This window comes from Oppia nitens, unplaced genomic scaffold (assembly GCF_028296485.1).
Source record: "Oppia nitens isolate AA-2021 unplaced genomic scaffold, nextdenovo-longstitch-racon4-pilon3 scaffold13_pilon_pilon_pilon, whole genome shotgun sequence".
Classification (NCBI taxonomy): Eukaryota; Metazoa; Arthropoda; class Arachnida; order Sarcoptiformes; family Oppiidae; genus Oppia; species Oppia nitens.
In genome coordinates this window covers 1,868,809-1,887,984 of record NW_026533192.1, presented here as the reverse complement: position 1 = coordinate 1,887,984, position 19,176 = coordinate 1,868,809, and the positions used below count along the sequence as shown (strand labels likewise).

At 27.0% G+C, this 19,176-nt stretch overlaps 2 protein-coding genes across 3 annotated transcripts in view; one reads left to right on the top strand and one right to left on the bottom strand.

The window, feature by feature from the left end:
* Positions 1-3,934: 3,934 nt before the first annotated feature.
* Positions 3,935-8,929, top strand: LOC128960360 (intracellular coagulation inhibitor 2-like). Its single transcript, XM_054306434.1, has 5 exons — positions 3,935-4,046; positions 4,142-4,346; positions 5,230-5,607; positions 7,243-7,738; positions 8,297-8,929. The coding sequence occupies exons 1-5, from the start codon at positions 3,935-3,937 to the stop codon at positions 8,927-8,929; spliced, it is 1,824 nt and encodes a 607-aa protein (XP_054162409.1).
* Positions 8,930-11,448: 2,519 nt separating this feature from the next.
* LOC128960786 (protein turtle homolog B-like) overlaps positions 11,449-19,176 on the bottom strand; it is an 86,506-nt gene continuing 78,778 nt past the window's right edge. Inside the window, exons 7-17 of one of the 2 annotated variants that reach the window (XM_054306923.1) lie at positions 18,655-18,808; positions 18,468-18,579; positions 18,231-18,412; positions 18,041-18,118; positions 15,829-16,053; positions 15,667-15,768; positions 15,436-15,576; positions 15,300-15,384; positions 12,935-13,980; positions 12,510-12,872; positions 11,449-12,437 (exon numbers count right to left, since the gene is read on the bottom strand). In XM_054306923.1, the coding sequence (XP_054162898.1) occupies positions 11,479-12,437; positions 12,510-12,872; positions 12,935-13,980; positions 15,300-15,384; positions 15,436-15,576; positions 15,667-15,768; positions 15,829-16,053; positions 18,041-18,118; positions 18,231-18,412; positions 18,468-18,579; positions 18,655-18,808 (3,447 nt within the window). In that variant the 3' untranslated portion in view covers positions 11,449-11,478. The remainder of the gene's footprint in view (positions 12,438-12,509; positions 12,873-12,934; positions 13,981-15,299; positions 15,385-15,435; positions 15,577-15,666; positions 15,769-15,828; positions 16,054-18,040; positions 18,119-18,230; positions 18,413-18,467; positions 18,580-18,654; positions 18,809-19,176) is intronic. The other variant, XM_054306931.1, reaches the window with a different exon arrangement.

Sequence of the window (19,176 nt, the reverse complement as noted above, 5' to 3'; positions counted from 1 at the left end):
TAAAGAACATTTAAAATACTTTTTATATAAATTGATATCAATTTGTAAATAACGCCTTTTATGCATATATTGTATATAATATATTATGTTGAGATTTAATCATTAAAAATTAATTGGTAAGTAATGTATATAATTTTATGACATCACATTAATTTTATTGATATTTAAAAATTTAATTTTCCGGTGAAAGTTGTTTTTTGTTATTATTTATTTATTTATTTTTTATTAATCTAAAACTTTTTAAAAATAAGATTATTTTATTATACATAAAACTAAAATTTAAAAGTCATTAAATCATTTAAGATTATTCTATTTATTAATATGATATTTGTTTATTTATAAATCTAAGTTATATATAAATACATAAATTAATTAATATTAATTACTTTTACAGTTTAAATGTTTTGTTGTTTTATCGAATTAAAAAGCATTAAGTGTTAAATCCTTTATCTATAATAATATACAATAAATTTAAATTGTTAAACAATTATAATGATTGATAAGCAATATTCAAATTTTTATTACTTTATTAAACTGTACTAATTATTGTAAAATATATTTAACGTTTTGCAATATTGGTTGATATCTATACAATATATTTTAAAAATGTAACTGTAATATGTCAGATATATATATACAATATAATAAAGTAATGATTAGAGACATATTTATTATGAAAATCTATTGGCCGTATCATATTATAAAAAATATAATTATTATGGAACTGTATGCTAATATACTGTATCAATAATAGATAATATAAATATTTTTAACAAAATATATGAAAATTTGATAACATAATCTATATCTAATATTTAACAACATTGTTTTTAACATTTACTCGTTTATACATAATAAAAATCGATAGTTATGATAATATTTTATCATTAAAACAAAAATAAAACAAAAATTCTTAACTTTTTATTCAAATATATTCAATAATATATATTTATCTGTTAAATATATTATAACTATATGTATATATCAATAGATATAAGAATAATTGCCAATTTTCATATTAATAGGTTTTTATAATTTATAAAACTACTTTATATAGCTAAATGTTAATGCAATATAATTAACAAATATTTATTGTTTAAACAAAACTCATTATCCTATTTATGAAACCTAAATATTTATAACAAAAAAAATTATATTTTATAAATATATCGAATATATCTTCAGGTATTTACTTTAAAAACAATTTTTGAAATTAATGTTTTGATATATAATAAAGTAAAACATTTATTACTATTACTAATAATAATGTCATTTGCAATTTAATGCCAATAATAATGTGTTGGTATGTAAGTAAAAATTTGTTTGTATATACATTGCACACAATTAAGAGTATTTTTATTGGATAAATAATAATAATAATACCGATAAACAAGATTCATATGTCTAGGGATTGGTTGTATGACACAGAAATCAATAAAAAAATTCATTAAATATAATTATTACTTACAATTTTGTTTTTATTTAATTCACTAAGGATTAGATGGTATTTATATATTTTAAACACAAAACACAATATAAAGTTTTATTTTATTATATTATAGATATTATTTACAAATATGTTTAATGATTTTTTTAGTGGGAAATTAAGAATAAATTTTCAAAGGAGGGGTAAATATATGTTTTTATTTCAAACAAACATTTGTTTCACTTAAGGGCACTCTCTCTCTCTCTCTCTCTCTCTCTCTCTCTCTCTCTGTATATATTTTGTAAAAAAATTAATAATAAAATTGTACATTTCTAGTATTAAAATTTTTTATTATAATTAAAAAGAAAGAAATATAATTAATAGTTCTCTCTCCCTCTTTCTTTCTCTCTCTCTCTCTCTCTCTCTCTCTCGTAATTATTTAAAATTTTAGTTTTAAAAAATAATCCCCATATAAAAGTTTTTAAACAAAATTATGTGTTGAGTTATACTATATTTAATAGTTTACTTAAAAAAGTTGCTTAAATATAATTTAATTTTTATGTCATTTCACTCATTCATATATATCTAAGTAGTTTTCAATTTTACTGTATTTTACATATAAAAAATAAAATATGTTTAATATCAATGTACATATAATACTGTTATAACGTTATACACTATTCTATAACATTAATAGTGTCCCAAAAAACGCGAATCTAATTCATCATTTTAGCAAATCTTTTACTCTCATAAAAACTAAAATTATAAGTAAGACTTAGTTTTTATAGTTAAGTATAATCCTTGATATTAAATCTTACTTTCAGAGAGAGAGAGAGAGAGAGAGAGAGAGAGAGAGAGAGAGAGAGAGATTTTAGTGTAAAATTATTTTAATAATAAAAAAAATAATTTCTAAACAGTATATAAAATCTATTGGTATGTGTAAAGTGTATTTACTGTAACAAAAAATATCATATATGATATGATTTAACTGTTTTGTTTGTACAGTATATGAAAGGCATTGCACAGTTGTATTAAACAGCGGGTCAATCAAGATAATGGTGCAAACGGTGCACTTAATATTACCTGCTGTTTAGATATTGCAAACCTCCAGTAAAAAGGGTGCACTCATATAATAAGGCATTAGGTATAGGCATGAAAAAGTAGTTTTCAGTGATTATTGAGTGCTTCACGCATTGGTTCACTTGTCTTGCGGGCCAAACACTACTCATGAGTTGGGAGTATCGGCGCTCATACATACCATACACACCGCGGGTCACAGTTTAATGAGATTCCCGCACACATTATGCACTCGTATTGCTAGTGACATGGCCTGAGAGCAGCGCTAATCAGTTCATATTCAATGATCAATGCATTTACATTAGTTTACTCCATATTTATTAACCATTTTCACGAGTTATAAACAAATTTATATATATATATATATATATACTCTGTATATTAGGTAATACCAGAGCACAACAATTCTTGTATTATTGTCATTATTTCGTGTCTCGGATCTCAACCTGTTTTCTTGTGTTTAGAGAGAGAGAGAGAGAGAGAGAGAGAGAGAGAGAGAGAGAGAGAGAGAGAGAGAGAGAGAGAGAGAGAGAGAGAGAGAGAGAGAGAGAGAGAAACACCAATGGGTTTGACATAACGAAAAGCCAAACACTGTTACAACAGCACTGCTACTGATTGGACTTACTCTTACAGTTTAGTCTTAATTTAAGTAATGGCTAATACATAATAATTTTGTAATCAGTTACGTAAAAACTAACTGTTAAATATGTGCCGTATATGATATGTGCATTTATGACATACCAGTCCCCCATCCTATTGAAAGAGTGTTTTCTCAAAGAAAAAAGTTTGTCTCAAAACATTTATTTGAAAACATTATATCACAGCTGAAAGTCATTAGTTATGTAACACAAAATGATTTTATTTTATATAAATGTTTTATTAATTATAATGTAAAGTAATATGTTTATATAAATTATATATTTTAATATTTAATTTAAAATTATTTAAATTCTATTTTGTTAAAAGATTTTGTGCTCTAAATTTTTTTTTTGTAATAATATAATAATAATATCTATTTAAATTATATTGAAATATATATATATATAGTGATAATTATTTTTATTAAAATTAATTCAATTACATTAATATTTTGGCTCAAAATGATATTCAAATATCATATAATTTAAAAGTTTTGATAAAATATGGTTCTTTATAAATAAATAAATATATATTATGTTTAAATTATATTATTTTCAGTTTAAATAATAAATTTCATGCAACTTGTGATTATTTTAATTAATTTTTAAAAATTCATTTAAACTGATCACAAAAAATATGATTACTACTGACAAATTACAAATGAATATATTTAAAATTTAAATTAAATTAATTTTTATTAGTTATTTTTCAACAGTTTTTTAAAATTCTGTAATAATAAATAGCAACAAATATTGCCGTTTAGACATCAATATAATAATATTGATAATAATAATGAATATTAACATTAAAAGTGAAACCAATAGTGGAAGTGATAGGCAGTGTAGCAATTGTGGGACAACCAGTACTCCCTTATGGCGCAAATACGGGTCGTGTCACTTCCTATGTAAGCCCTGTCCAAACATTTGTGAACACAAATACTATAATTAAAATTGAATTTTTGGTTTATTAATTATTTTTGCATACATTTTGCTAAATCAGGTAACGCTTGTGGTCTATACTATCGGGTAAACGGAGACCACAGACCACATGTCAGCAAAATATCTCGTGTCTCAACTCTAAGAAAAAGTTTTCTTCATTGCGCTAATTGTGGCACAAATAAGACAACGATGTGGCGGAGGGACGCGGGAGGCGTTCACGTGTGCAACGCGTGCGGTCTCTTCTTTCGCATCAATGGTTTCAACAGGTAATCAATCATTAAATTAGCATAAATTGTATTTAAAATAATTATAAATTGTAAACTTAAACCATAGAGTTTGTCTTAATTTGTGTTTATATTTCAATCAATTATTGTAAACACTTTAATATGAGTTTATGGCATAAGCGCTCAAATTTGTATATTTAAAAACTATTTTTTTAATTAGTTTGTTTAACATTGCAAATGATTAATTTACTAATAGTACTTTTTATTAGCTTTTTACTTAATAATTAACTTTTATTTTTTTAGATTTTTTTATAAATAATTTTAACAAAATGTATTAAATTTAAATACCATATATTGTATTCAATTAGTGTAATTTATTATATAGTAAATTTATTTAGTTTTATTTTTAATTACCACTAATCGGATAACTTATCATTTATGCTTAATATTATTAATTAAAAATTATTTAATACATTTTCCCAATTATTATTAAAAATTTAATTTAACGTTTTAAAAATTAATCCAAATTTATTCAATTTCTTGGAGATTATAACTTCAAGTTTAAGATTTTATTTATATGTAAGTGAAAGGTAATAAAATTTAATTTTTTATATATTAAATAATTCAATAACAGATAAATATAAATATATATTAAGTGATGATTTTCTATTCATTTTAATTCACATTTTATAATTATCACAATTATATATAATTATATTATCTTAAATGGCATTTGTAAGAAATTTTAATGAGGGGAAAAATAATGATTTTAATATGTTATGCAATAAAATTGGAAATAAATTAATAAGCAATCAATCAAATCTATCATAAGATATAAACAACGACATCCCTATTAAACAGCAAACTATAATAAGTTTGTTGAGTACTGAATAAATCATTAAAAGTCTATTATATTAAACTATAGACCGGTTTCAATGAGACGGGATGTGATTCGGACCCGAAAACGTCGTGAAAAGGATGCAATGCCGACACCTAATGACGAGTCTCTTAATACTAGAGAGAGTTTGGATTTGTCATCAATAGAGCTGTCGTCAATGTCAGGCGAGTCGCCGCCATTGGTCAAAGTGGAGGCCATCGATCGCAATATAACCCCGTCTTCAACACTGTCATCGGCGTCCACGTCATCCAATGAGTCGTGTAATTCATCATTCAATCATTACGGCGATAATCATCACCAGACTATAGTCAGTCATCATGAATGGTGTCCACCGAATGGTATTCATGACGTTAATCCACTCACTTATATATTTAGTGAATCCATGGATTACTATAATCCGGATCAGTCGGCTATTAGTTGAGATTAAACTTGTTTAGTCTGATTCAATATTTTTTAATTGAGTAAAATCTTAACATTGGTTTTATCGAAACAAACAAAAACAAGTGAAGCAATTGACTTAATACTTGTTTTATTATATAATTATAATCTCATATCAAATCAAATCTCAATTATTGCATATAAAAATATATATGTTATATAAAATATATTTTAGTCATTACAAACTGTATTTCAATGTTATTAAAATGCTTATCAGATTGTTAGGTAAATATTTATATTATATTAAAAATATATATTACTATATATTATAAACAAAATATATTTACTTACACTATATATTTAATAAATGAATTTATATTATACCGTTAATATAATGTATATATAAAATTACAAATATTATTAAATTTTATAAAGTTGAAAATTTTCATTATTATTATTATTAAATGATAAATTTAAATATATATATATATATATATATAATAATATTAATTATAACTCTATGTATTTTATAAAATTTTTTGATAAATTGCTCAAAAATAAAAAAAATAAAAGTATTTTTTTAATGTTGTAATATTGTTAAAATGATTATATATTAAAACCAAAACATTATGTTTTAACCAAATGGTAATAAAACAAAAATTTAATTTAATTTTTTATGAATATCTGAACAAAATAAACATTGAGTTAATTATATATGTATTTAAATGCATTGCTTACTCATCCATACATATCTCTTGTGCTATAAATCACTTTAAATTTACTAATAATTAATTGTTTGACTACTAGTTATTTGTTATTAATATTATTATAAATTAATTTTCATTTAATATTAGCAATGTATATAATTATTATTAATAATAACTGATATATGGAACTAACATTAGTTATAAATAAAAGTTACACTGAGTTTGAAAATTAATTATAAAATTGTTTTTTCCCAAAAAAATATAATAAAGTCATGATTTTTGTTTAATGAACCTATACTACAATATTATCAATAATACATTATTTGTTATGTTAAAGGTTTTATTAAGTTTACAGAGTCTGCATAAATTAATATTAAAAAACAAAAGTAAAAATTACAATAAGTGCTATATTGATGACCACTTGTTGGTTATAACCTCAAGGCCCACCACTAAATTATCATACAATACATAACAAATTATTGTTTCATATTGCCTTCAAATGAAAATAATTTTTGGCAATGAATTTAATAAAGAAATTACACTAAAAATGTGTTATAAACTAAATAATATACATTAAAGTAAAAAAACACTAGCATTTATATAAGTGTCAAACATATTATACAGTATTGTATATATCTGTATCTGTGCTAATAAAGTAAAAACCGTACCCATATTTTGCAGATTATATATTTTTAATAAATATATAATTTCTAGTTAATGTAAAAATTTCTATAAAACTTTTAATTTGAGATAATACTGTAAGAATACCAGTTGCATAACTGAATACAGTGCTGTCAAAATAAAATTGAATTGAATTGAATTGAATTGAATTTAATGTAAAAATGACAGTTAACGTTAATTTATATAATACAGTGATAAATGGTTTGAAAAATAGTTATTGTATGTTATTAATATTATTGTTAATAAATTTAAAAATATGTAAAACAAAACAAAGTATATCAAAAGCAAATAATTATTTAACGTTTAACTTATTGCGACAACTTTATAATGATAATGAAAATGTATTGATATCTACCGGTGCGATAACAACAACATTAAGTATGATATATATGGCAGCAAAAGATAAAACGGCCACAGAATTGGAAGATCTCTTGAATTTGCAAAATCATAATATTAGTAATGATTTGAATCAAAAGTTTCGTCTATTTTATGGACATTTGGCCGATATATCGGGTGATAACCATTTGGTTTTGGCAAACGGTCTCTTCGCTCAAATCCGAAACCCAATACTAGAAGATTATAAAAAACAATTACTGTATTACTATAACTCTAAACTACAAACAGTTGACTTCCTATTCAAAAGTGACGAAGCAATGCAATCCATAAACGACTGGGTGTTTAATATGACTAAAGGAAAGGTAGATAAGTTGTTGGACGACAAGTTGAGTCCATTAAATGTGTTGGTCCTTCTCAATGCTGCCTACTTTAAAGTGAGTTTACTTTTAATATATACAGTATTCATAAATATCTATCTCTGCCTCAAAAGTCATTAAAATAAATCTTTCAATGATTACCACAAAAAAAGTTTTTATTTCCCTTATACTACTAACCCTAACATATGATTTACACTTTAGAGTTGTTATATGGTTTGAAAAAAGTGTAACAAAATTTCCAAAACCCAAACACAGATAAAACTATATGTTTACTCATATAATATTAAGAGATATATAATAATAAAAAATTTAGTAAAATCAGAAATAATTTATGTATAATAACATAAAAGCAATACCAAAATGTTAGTTATCTATACTTAAAATCATTTATCATTTAAAAAGTAGAATTTGTTTCGTGGTATGCATTGAAATTTAATGATTTTTATATAACAGTAAAACATTAAATGGGAGAAAGAGAGAGAGAGAGAGAGAGAGAGAGAGAGAGAGAGAGAGAGACTATAAGTTTGATAAATAGCAAAATACAATTTTAAAGCGAGATTTTTAAAGTTGGTTTTAATTTGAAACGACCACATGATTGGCCACCACTGGCTTCAGGGCATATGGAGGCAACAGTTTCTGAAATGGAGCACAAAAGAGGAAGACTTTTATTATTCAAATAAAGCCATCAAAAAACCTCTGATGAAACTCTCCAATACTTTTAATTACACGACATTGCAATCACTCGACAACTGCCAACTTATTGAACTGCCCTACAGTCCCGACACTGACCTATACATGTATGTCCTGTTGCCTAACCGTACTCTAGGCTTAAAGAGATTAAGTGATCGGCTGACAGACAAACTGTTTGACGAAGCATTAGATAATATGACTGAAAGCACTGTTAGACTTGTATTACCTAAGTTTCACATTAGGACATCATATACACTGAAAAGTACACTTCAGGCGCTCGGTTTGAATAATATATTCACGTATAAGTCAGACCTGTCCGGTATCGACGGAACCAATTATTTACACATTTCAGAGATCTATCATAAAGTCATCATTGAGGTGACTGAAGACGGCATGAATCATACAGTGGTCAACACTGTCACCGGAAACAGCAATAGAGGCTTATTTGGTCGTTACAGAAATGTGCCGACATTTCGTGCTGACCGTCCGTTTATGTTTATTGTCAGACATAAGAGCACTGGTATTATATTATTTGCCGGTTTTCTCAACCGACCGTAAGAAATGATTTCATACAATTCATCCTTATTTAACATAATATACAATATGTTTCTTATAAATTAATTATACACTAAACTGTTTGAGCAAAAACATGATTAATACTAATTACTTAATAAATCATTTTTAAAGTTACTTTAGATATTTATCGGTATAGTGTTAGTGCAGATAAACATAGATAAGAAAATTGGATTTTAAATTTCGCAACATTTTAACAACTATTTGATCAATATTTAATGTAAACATTTGTCGATTATATTATAATAAATACATTATATATATTTGTTAACCAACTGTTTAATTGGTAATATCAATTTTTACAGGTATTTTTACTATATCTTAAATTATATTTTATCTATAAAATTTAGAAAAGTAACAAAAAAGTTATTTTTTATTAAGCAAAGCAAAATATGTGATGTGATATATAGTTTTATTATCTTCAAAATGATCACATTTAGAGATGGGCAAATAGAAAGTTTCTAATAAATTTCACTGAGAAAGTTTCTATAAAGTTTCTCAGGAATAAATTTCTATAGAAATTTAACTTTATTGTGTATACTATGGGATCCCCATATCTAAAGCTATTGTAATAATGTACTATTGTATTAATGAGACATAATACTCTACATATAATATTATACTATATAGTAGACTACTAAATAGGATACCTATATATAAAATAATTATTTAATAATAATCAGTTTTGTAAAATTTGACTCATTTTATTTTATATATCATAGTTTAATATAATTAAATTAATTATTTATTTACTTAACACTAATTAAAATACTATTAATAATTTTTAATTATTACATATAAAAACAATGTATTGTTACAAGATAACAAATATGTAGAGATCAAAATTAACACGGGGATCCCATAGATAGAAATTTCTCTATTATTTCATAAATTTCTCTTTTTTGCCAACACTAATCACATCCCTGACCATTTATCATAATGCACTCGCAATTTTAATTATTATAAAATTATAATATATAAAGTATAGGGAAATTTTAACATTGTTTCTATAGCTAATTCTATAGCTATGAAACGGTATTTTTTGTGCGATACTTATTTAGTATCGCATCACAAAAGTAATGATATTATCTTATTTATCATTAGTTATAAATTTCATTGATATATATTAAGTAGTTTTAATTTTATTAATAAAAAACAGTGAATATATAGCTATGAAACACATTGTACTAATGTTTCCAATTGTTAACCATTAAAAAATTTACAAATAATATGTCAAATGAAATATTATTTATTATCACAGAATAAAATTTAATAATTATCGCAATATATTAATAATTATTATAACATTTTTCCATTTTGTTTTTACAAATATAAATATAAACTATAAATATATCTTATAAAGTTTTTCACAATTATAAATAATGTAATTTTTTATATTGTTAAAACATTTTGTCAATATGTCATAAAATTGTGTTTTGTTTTCAAATAAATATATTAAGATATATTGTTTTCAATTTAAAGTTTTTCTTATCTATTTTTATAACTATTAATATAATCTTATAAAGTTTTTTATGAGCAAAGTATCAAACAATTAATGTTTTTTTTTACATATTTTATATTAATCAAATTTATAATTATTACAATTTAACATATCTATTGATTATTATCATAATTTTTATTTGCTTAAACCATAACAAATAATTATAATTTAAACTAATTAAAAATTTTGCTAATTATTATAATTGAAAAAAAACAAAATTTATACTAACTTAGAAATTAATATTGTAAATAAATTATTAAAATCAGCAATTTAAACATAATTATGAAAATTTCTTTTAAATCAAATTAGTTTATATGTATTTATAATAAAAAGAGATCCTTTATGTATTTATTAGATTTGTTAATATTAATAAATAACAAATAATTTTAAAGAATTATACTTAATAGTAAAAATTAAAAAAAAATTAATTATTTTATAAAGATTTTGTATTTTCAATCATTAATTTGAACTTTTCTTTATATCCTATATTTTTGGCACAAAATCATTTAATTTATACATTTTATGTGCTTTTTTATTCTCTCTAACACTAATTCCTTAAATTTATTTCATGATATTTTTTCGTAATTAATTAGATTATTAGTTAAATATTACATTTTTTTAATTTCTTATTATTTTAATATTTATAGATTTTTCTTTTGTTAATAATAAATATTATATTAAATACTACATAAATATATTTACATGGTATGTATAAAAACAAATAAATTGCCAAATTAATTATAGAAAATAATAAACAACAAATAATTTAATTATTATTAAACTCCCCATTAATAAACTAATTTTTATTTTTATAAATGGCTTATAAATCTTTCATATAATTGTCTATCACTAAAAAATGTTGTCACCATTTAATTGTATAAAAATTAAATGGATATAAATGTCACTAATTGGCAGTGATTTTTGTAAAAATCAATAAATATTTACTAATAATAAATATATAGATATTTATATATACAATAATATAACAAAATATATGGAGTAGTAATAACCAATTGGTTGATCAGTTGGTTGGCTAACAGGCGCTCTCAAACTCATCTGAAGAACTCAGTTCCTCATGTGATGGTCGGTGTCGTTGCTGTTGTTGTTGTAAGAGTTGTTGTCTTCTTCTAAATCTAAAAAACTCTTCCTTCAGAGCCGCACAGCGGGCGTCCGTATCTTCATATCGACGTCTAATGGGAACAGTACTATACACTTCTGAATCACTGAATGGTCCTCTAATGCTCTGTTGTTGTTGTTGTTGATAATGTTGTGGTTGATAATGATATTGTTGTTGTTGTTGCCATTGACTCCATCGTTGCTGTTCTCGACGCAATTTTTCGATCAGTTCGGCCTCTAAGGGAGATATAGAGTCAAACTCATAATTTTCATCGACAGATACGTCCAAAGGTTCCATCGGTGGTGCATAAGAAGGAAATATTGGTTCCGATTGCGGCGATTCAACTGTTGGTCGACTTTGATATGCTATGGATTTCGGTAAGAATGACTGTTTGATTGATTGCACTTCTTTGACGTATCGATTAGGAGTTGCAGACGTAGATGTGGCGGAAATACCCGAACTCTGACCGGGAGATGTGGATGAATGCAGTTGTGATGACATGGTTTGACTGGCAATACCAGAGCTACTGCTCGCTGTCTTATCAATATTGGACACGGATTGGAGTTCACTTTGCGGTGAGTTTTGGAATGAATTGCCTCTTGAGTTGGAAACTAAAGTAGTTTTTCCCGACCCGTCCTGACCAGCACTGCCTCTACCAGAAGATTGACTCGTAAGGCTAGCCCGACTGGGAGGTTGCGGATGTGATGAACGATATGTGGGTTGATTATGATGATCATCAATAAACACATTGTTATCGTCAGCAAACTTGACAGGAGTGGGACGTCGAGGTCGGAGTAAAGGTTCCGGCATTTCTAACAGTCGCCTATCAATAGGTGTCTGCGATGGTGTTTGAACTGATGTCGGAGTTTGCGAACCTAATGTATAAAGAAATAAATTAACACTACGTCTAATATACTGTAAACAACATGTGTTGATGACAACCATACCTTCATGTCTAAATGGAGAAGCGCGAGTTAGTAACATACCACTCCTGACTTTTTCAACGGCACCCAATAACTTGTCCCGAGTATATTGAAAGGGCTGGTCATTAGATGAGTCACTGCTAACAGTTGTATTAAAATCACTCTTCAAATCTATAGTCTTCTGTTGGCTTAATGAGGGTGGAGGCGGTGGTGCTCTGGGTTTTTTAAATACCATTTTAGGAGGTGCTATAAAACGCATTTCATCAATCGGATCATCGAGTGATTGTTGGGTCTTATACTGAGGCACTGACTCTTCAATGAGATGTCTCGGAAACGGCACGTTTTGATATGGTCTGGACATCGCACGGGCAGATATGGTAGGAACGTCTGAAAAATATTTTAAGTTAACATTATATAATTTGTTTGCAATTATAGAGATAATAACAAACCTCTAAGCAATTGAATATTATTTGTACTTTGATTAATAGGCTGTGGGATGTGTAAGTGCCGTCCGTCGGTCCAAAGGTCACCCCTTCTAGCAGAAGGTGAGTCATATTTGGGTGTAATGTGGACGGCATCGTAAATGGCTTCGGGAACTGTCTCCAAAAGAAGTGGTCCGCGATTTATGGCTCTAATGTTTGGCTGACGTGATATAGGAACTGTTGCCCGTAATTGAGACATTGAGTGATTGTTATGTCGATGCAAATGTTCGTGTATTGGTCTCAGCGCTGGTAGTTCTTGTAGTTGTGACCGCAATGATGGCGAGGAAATCATCGGTATTTGTGACGAGCGTTCAAATGATGAAGATGTTTGGCGAACGGAACTCAGTTCTTGTTCCATACTGAGCGAGTCGGGCGGTAATCCCGGTCCCGGAGAACTGGTCCTGAATCGGGGATCACGTGGTCTGAATACTTGTGATATATTATATCCCGAACGGAATGAGTATGACTGAGGACTAAACGATTGATTTCGTTGGGAACGGGAGGGAAGGGATGAGTGCGTTGATGAGCGACTAAACTGTGAGTGATGTCTATGTAATGGAAACACATTTGTATGATTGGGACCACTTTGTCCACTTCCATCACTCCGGAAACTTCCCCTAACACTGGCCTGATTAGAGGGGGTCAAGTCGTAGGCGTGTAACTGTTCATCGGTATTGTAACCAATATTTTTCATAAGAATAGGCTGTCCTTTGACTACAAATTTGCCGTCAGATGTCCTACTGATCCAACCGAGTGGTCTCGAGTACTCCATTTCGACATTATATCTAACATTTTTCATAGCTCTTCGTCGCGCAGGGGGTGAGACCTGTATGACGTTATCTCTCCAATTGGATCCAATCGTTTCAATTGTTGGAACTCCAAGGGGTGAACTATCACGTCCGGCCACATGTCTGGGCTCAGTTGGTCGTCGGCAATAGTGTTGTGCACCGAATCTTTGCAAAAGACTTCTAATCAATACATGTATTAAACCTGATATTCCTCTTTTCGCACGTCTGTAATAATAATTTTCATTTTCAGACACAACCTATTCATATAACACTCAATTCATAGCTCTAATGCCAATATCGGAGGTCATGAATGGGATCGACTGTTATAAACATTACTATATTATCATTTCACTGTCATTTCATGTCATGTTTTTATTCAAATTAAAAAAAGGAAAGTCAGTGTTAGTTAATAAGGGGTGCAATGGTTTATAATTATAGTGATCGGGATAACTGTACACATTGTGAATCAGAAAAAGGGGTTATAATGTACTACCAGTGCTGATAATATTCTGGAGTTTGAAATGCTGTCAACTAGACTGTCAATCTGTCAGCAAAATTGTTATTTTTCTATCTAATTATAGTAATAGTAAAACACTATGAAACTACTGTTCCTTATAATTTCAACAATCAATTGAAAATTAAACAGAAAAATAATCTAAAGTATTAAAATTAATTTTATCAAATGAAAAGTCAATTTGATTAACATTTGTTTTATATAAATTGTAGATTTTATTAAATGCGAAATTTATTGAAAATTTAATATAAAAGGCCCTAAACTTAAGTTTTAATATTAATAGAAATTTGTTTATTTTAGGCAACTGTTAGTCAAATATTAATAGAAAAGTTAGAGTGAATTGAGTGTTTAGTGTGAGAAGCAAACGGTTTGAATCAATTGAGGCCTAATAACATGCAAATCATTCATATAATAATAAATATATAGTGTTTTTAGTGCGATAGGAATGTTATGTAGTGAAACACCAGCTCTTACCGAGAAGGCTTCCCGGAGTACCTAAACTACATATTATATCGTCCTGTGCTGTAGTGGTTGAACAAGTAGTATAAGTAGAGAAATTAGAGACCAAAACACCAGACCAATGATAAAATCATAATTTGATGAAATATAGTGAGACATAAGTCATGATAAAAGAGAGAGAAAATAGAGTTAAGATTTAGTTGATAACTGTTAGGAAAGGGATGCCTAAAGTGATGGCTCAACTCATCATAACAGCTAATGAGGAAATTGCATGCAAAGTGATGGCATAACCATTGCATTGCGCTCTGTTATGCCATCAATAACTTCAATCACCTCCTAATTTAGTCCTCGATGTGAAAGAAAGCCAAATGAAGCAAAAATGAAGAAAAAATAAGGAATAAGATATCATTGATTGTTATATAAAAAGACAAATAGATATATAAAAAATATTTATTGTATTTTAAAAGATATTTTGTGTAAATTTAATTGAAAATCTTTTTTTTAATATTATTTGATATTTGCTGTAAGCTATCCATAAATCCGATACAGGACTGAGACAACCCATACTTACTGTTTTAAAGGCACTGGGCTATCACCGTGAGTATGATGTCCACCATTGATACCGTCCATTACCGGACAGGTAACCATCATATATGCTATAAAATTCAAAAATTAATACTTAAATAAATAAATATAATAATAAAAACCTTTTTCCATTTTTCTTCTCTTTCTTTTATTACAAATTTTGACGATACAGACGGACAATACAATTGCTGTTACAAAAAATAGGACGGAGCCCACTATGCCGGCAGTTATAGCTCGAGCACCCTTAATGCCATCGGCTGGCCCTTTATATTAATAATATAAAATTTACAATAAAATAAAAATTCTTAACAATTCAATAAATAGTTATTTATCTATAGATTAGCAATAAGTACCGGAAATTTTGTAATCAAATGGATCGCTGACTTCTCCATTGCCTAATATAGAGTAAGCCCACACACGGAAAGTATATTTAGTGCCAGAATCGAGATTTTTAACTATATTTTTATATAAAAATAATTAATTTGATTTAATTGTAAAATAATTTAAAAATATACTTAAAAAAGCGTTATCCTTAGCGATGGGTTCGCTATATTGCCATCTCTTGTCGTTCTCCTTAAACTCGATGCGATAGTAGGCCACTGCCACAGACTTGTCGACCGGTGATAACCACGATATGACCCATCCCTGAGCCATCTTCTCAATCGACACATTCCTGGGCGCTCCCGGTTTAGGTCCTACAGGGGTTGTGGCCGATGATGATGTTGGATCATCAGTGGAACCTAATTATAGCAGGCATTTGTTTGTGTGTTGTGGTTTGGTCGGCACAATAGCACATCTATCCCAGACATACACAATCCCAATACCCTCAGCACACATGCATTAACAAACACTATCTATCTTTTATATGCCATGCAATGACTTAACAAATCTAAACCAGGAAAACAATCTAATACTAATTGCATTTATGTTAACCGTCCGTAGAAAAAAAACCCGGGAAGCGAACCGGGAGCACAGGGATCTCATGTAGTGGTAAAGCAATGATATTTTATTAACTATATCTACAGCAAAAAACTTCACACATAAAACTACTTTAGAAAAAATACAATAATACATAACACATGCCCAGCAAAGTGGAAATACTAGTAATACTATTCTTTATTTCTTAAAAATATTCTGTGAATTACAGTATACAATATGTATGAATAATACAGTATATATAAAATCAATGTTTGTATGAAATAATTCCACTAAATGTGTATGAAATAAGCGAAATACACAAAAAATTGTAACTAATTTTGTTATTCATTTTCAATTGAGTGAAGTGTCAGTCCTTTGGAGCATTTGAACGGCTAATTCATGCATAACTAGAAGTATCTTTAAATAACACTAAACTAATAGACTTTATGTATATATATATATATATATACTAAACAATTCTTTATACAGTATTTATTCTTTGAAAACATTCTTAAAAATGCATAAAAAATTTCTTCACTCAACAGTCTCTTAAAAACACATAATAACAAAACAGAGAATAGATTGGCTCAGACCTCATATATACGGTATATATCAATACAATAACTGAAAGGATTTGGAAATACAATAAAAATTGTAGAAAAAATAGTGCAAACCTAACCTAACCCTTAAAAGAACAGGCGCTTAACTCATAGGGATGTTAGGCATATACAACACATATATAAAAAACTGTATTTATGAGTAGCGATTCAATTAAGGAAATTTTGTGCATCAATGCATATTAATGGCCCCAACACTTACACATAACAGTGCATTGTTGGCAACTTTATCAAAATCTTATTAACTTTTTTCCTTATGTCTAACAATTCACTCAACAAAATATCCTTTCCTTTCCTTCTTTTATTTTCCACTCCTTCACTGAAAACTACTTTTGTGTTAACTTAATGTTCAAAAATCTCTTTCTTTATTTTTTACTTTATTTTTTGCTTATATAAACAGAGATTATTCATTAAATCGACTTATTCTGCAAATATAATATAAATATTTTTTATTATAATATACTTATTATACAGTAGTTATTATAGAAATATTTTATAAAAAAATATATTCATATAAAAATAATTTGCTATCTACAATGTTACTACTATCTAAAATTTTGTAAGGAATTAAGTTTGATATTTATTAAATGTGTCTTAAATTTTACCATAAAATCCGTTTATAATATATAGTAAATTGTATAATAAAAATATATTGCTATTCATTATTTATAATCATCTTTCAAAATTAAATTTACATAAAAATTTACATTTTATCTCTACATATTATAATCCTATTTTTCTTCTACTATCTATGCTTTGATTGACTCATTAATTTACAACTAAATTATTAAATATTTTGACTATGCTTTTAAAAACAAATCTCTTAAATGCTAATTTCTAATTAATAAGATATAAATAAAATGTTATTATTTATACATTATTTTATCAAATTTGAAAAATAACTGATCAAATATATATATATATATAAATAGTTTATATCTATTTATAAACTTATATAAACAAAAAATATTGAAACACCAGATTTGAAAAAATATAACTATAAATATGATCACACATGGGATTTATAACTGATTTATCAAATGGTTTGCAAAAAGCAATTGTATTTATAGCTCACATGCATTTAACAAGCAATTGTTATATTTATATAATTTATTATATTAAAAGCAATATAGTGTTGCCGTGCGTTTGTTTGGTGTATTAGTTTTGTTAAAATATAAAACTTTGACAATACCTGATGGTTTTTGAACTGTTGGTATATATGTAGCCCCGTAAGCATCGGTTGGATAAATAGTTTTTTGTAAGTCCCACACTATATTATAACAAAAATAATAAAATTACTTAAACTAATAAAAATATCATTATATGTTGAAAATAACTACAGAATATTTTTATGTTTAATATAAACTATTGAAATAACATACTCTTAGTTCTGGTTCTGACTATTGGTGACGTCATCCCAACTCCCAAGCGATTTGAAGCAAACACTTGGAAGTCATACTCGGCGTCTGATTGCAAGTTATATAAAGTAAATGCAGTCAACGATTCTGGCGGAGGAACTCGTATTGTCTTCCAGTCGGAGTCACTGCTGTCGGACAATCGGTACCTAATATAATGTCAATTATTATAATTTTCAACAAATGTGTTCAACAATTTCATACCTGAGATGATAGGTTTGTTCATAACCTCCATTATAATTGGGTATCCATTGAACAGTAGCTGCAAAAGCACTGGTATTGACGGAAACATTTTGTGGCGGATGTGGAGTAGTGTCTATCGATTGATCACAAATTAGTTGTTAAAAATAATGATTTTTTATGACAACATTATTATATTGAAATAACATACTATTGACTAATAATAGAGTCGTTGCAATGAGAATCGCGATCTCATTCTCGAGTATACACTCATAGATCCCGTGGTCTTCCTTTTTGATCGATTTGATCGTCAAATTGCCAGACCTTATAAACGCCCTGTCCTTTGGTAATTTGTTTCCATCAGCCTATCAAACAGTAATAGTGTTGTTAATGATGATATTGTTGCTATTTTTGTTAGTTTTATATCACATATGATAAAATAGATAGAAAAGCAATCATTCAATTATTTAACGCTTAACTAAATTATTTATAACAACACTTTAGCATTTCAGTCGGTATTATAATTATTGAATGAAACAAATCCAGTGATCAATAAAACTAAGTTTAAAATTAAAATAAAATTTCCTAAACTAAGATAACTTAGTAAAAAAACTAATCCATTTTTTAAATAAAAAATATGTTAATTATTTAATTTTATTTTTAACTGTCAAAAGAAAAAAATATAAATGTCCTAAAATTATATTCACACGTTATTTGATATGATTATAACAAA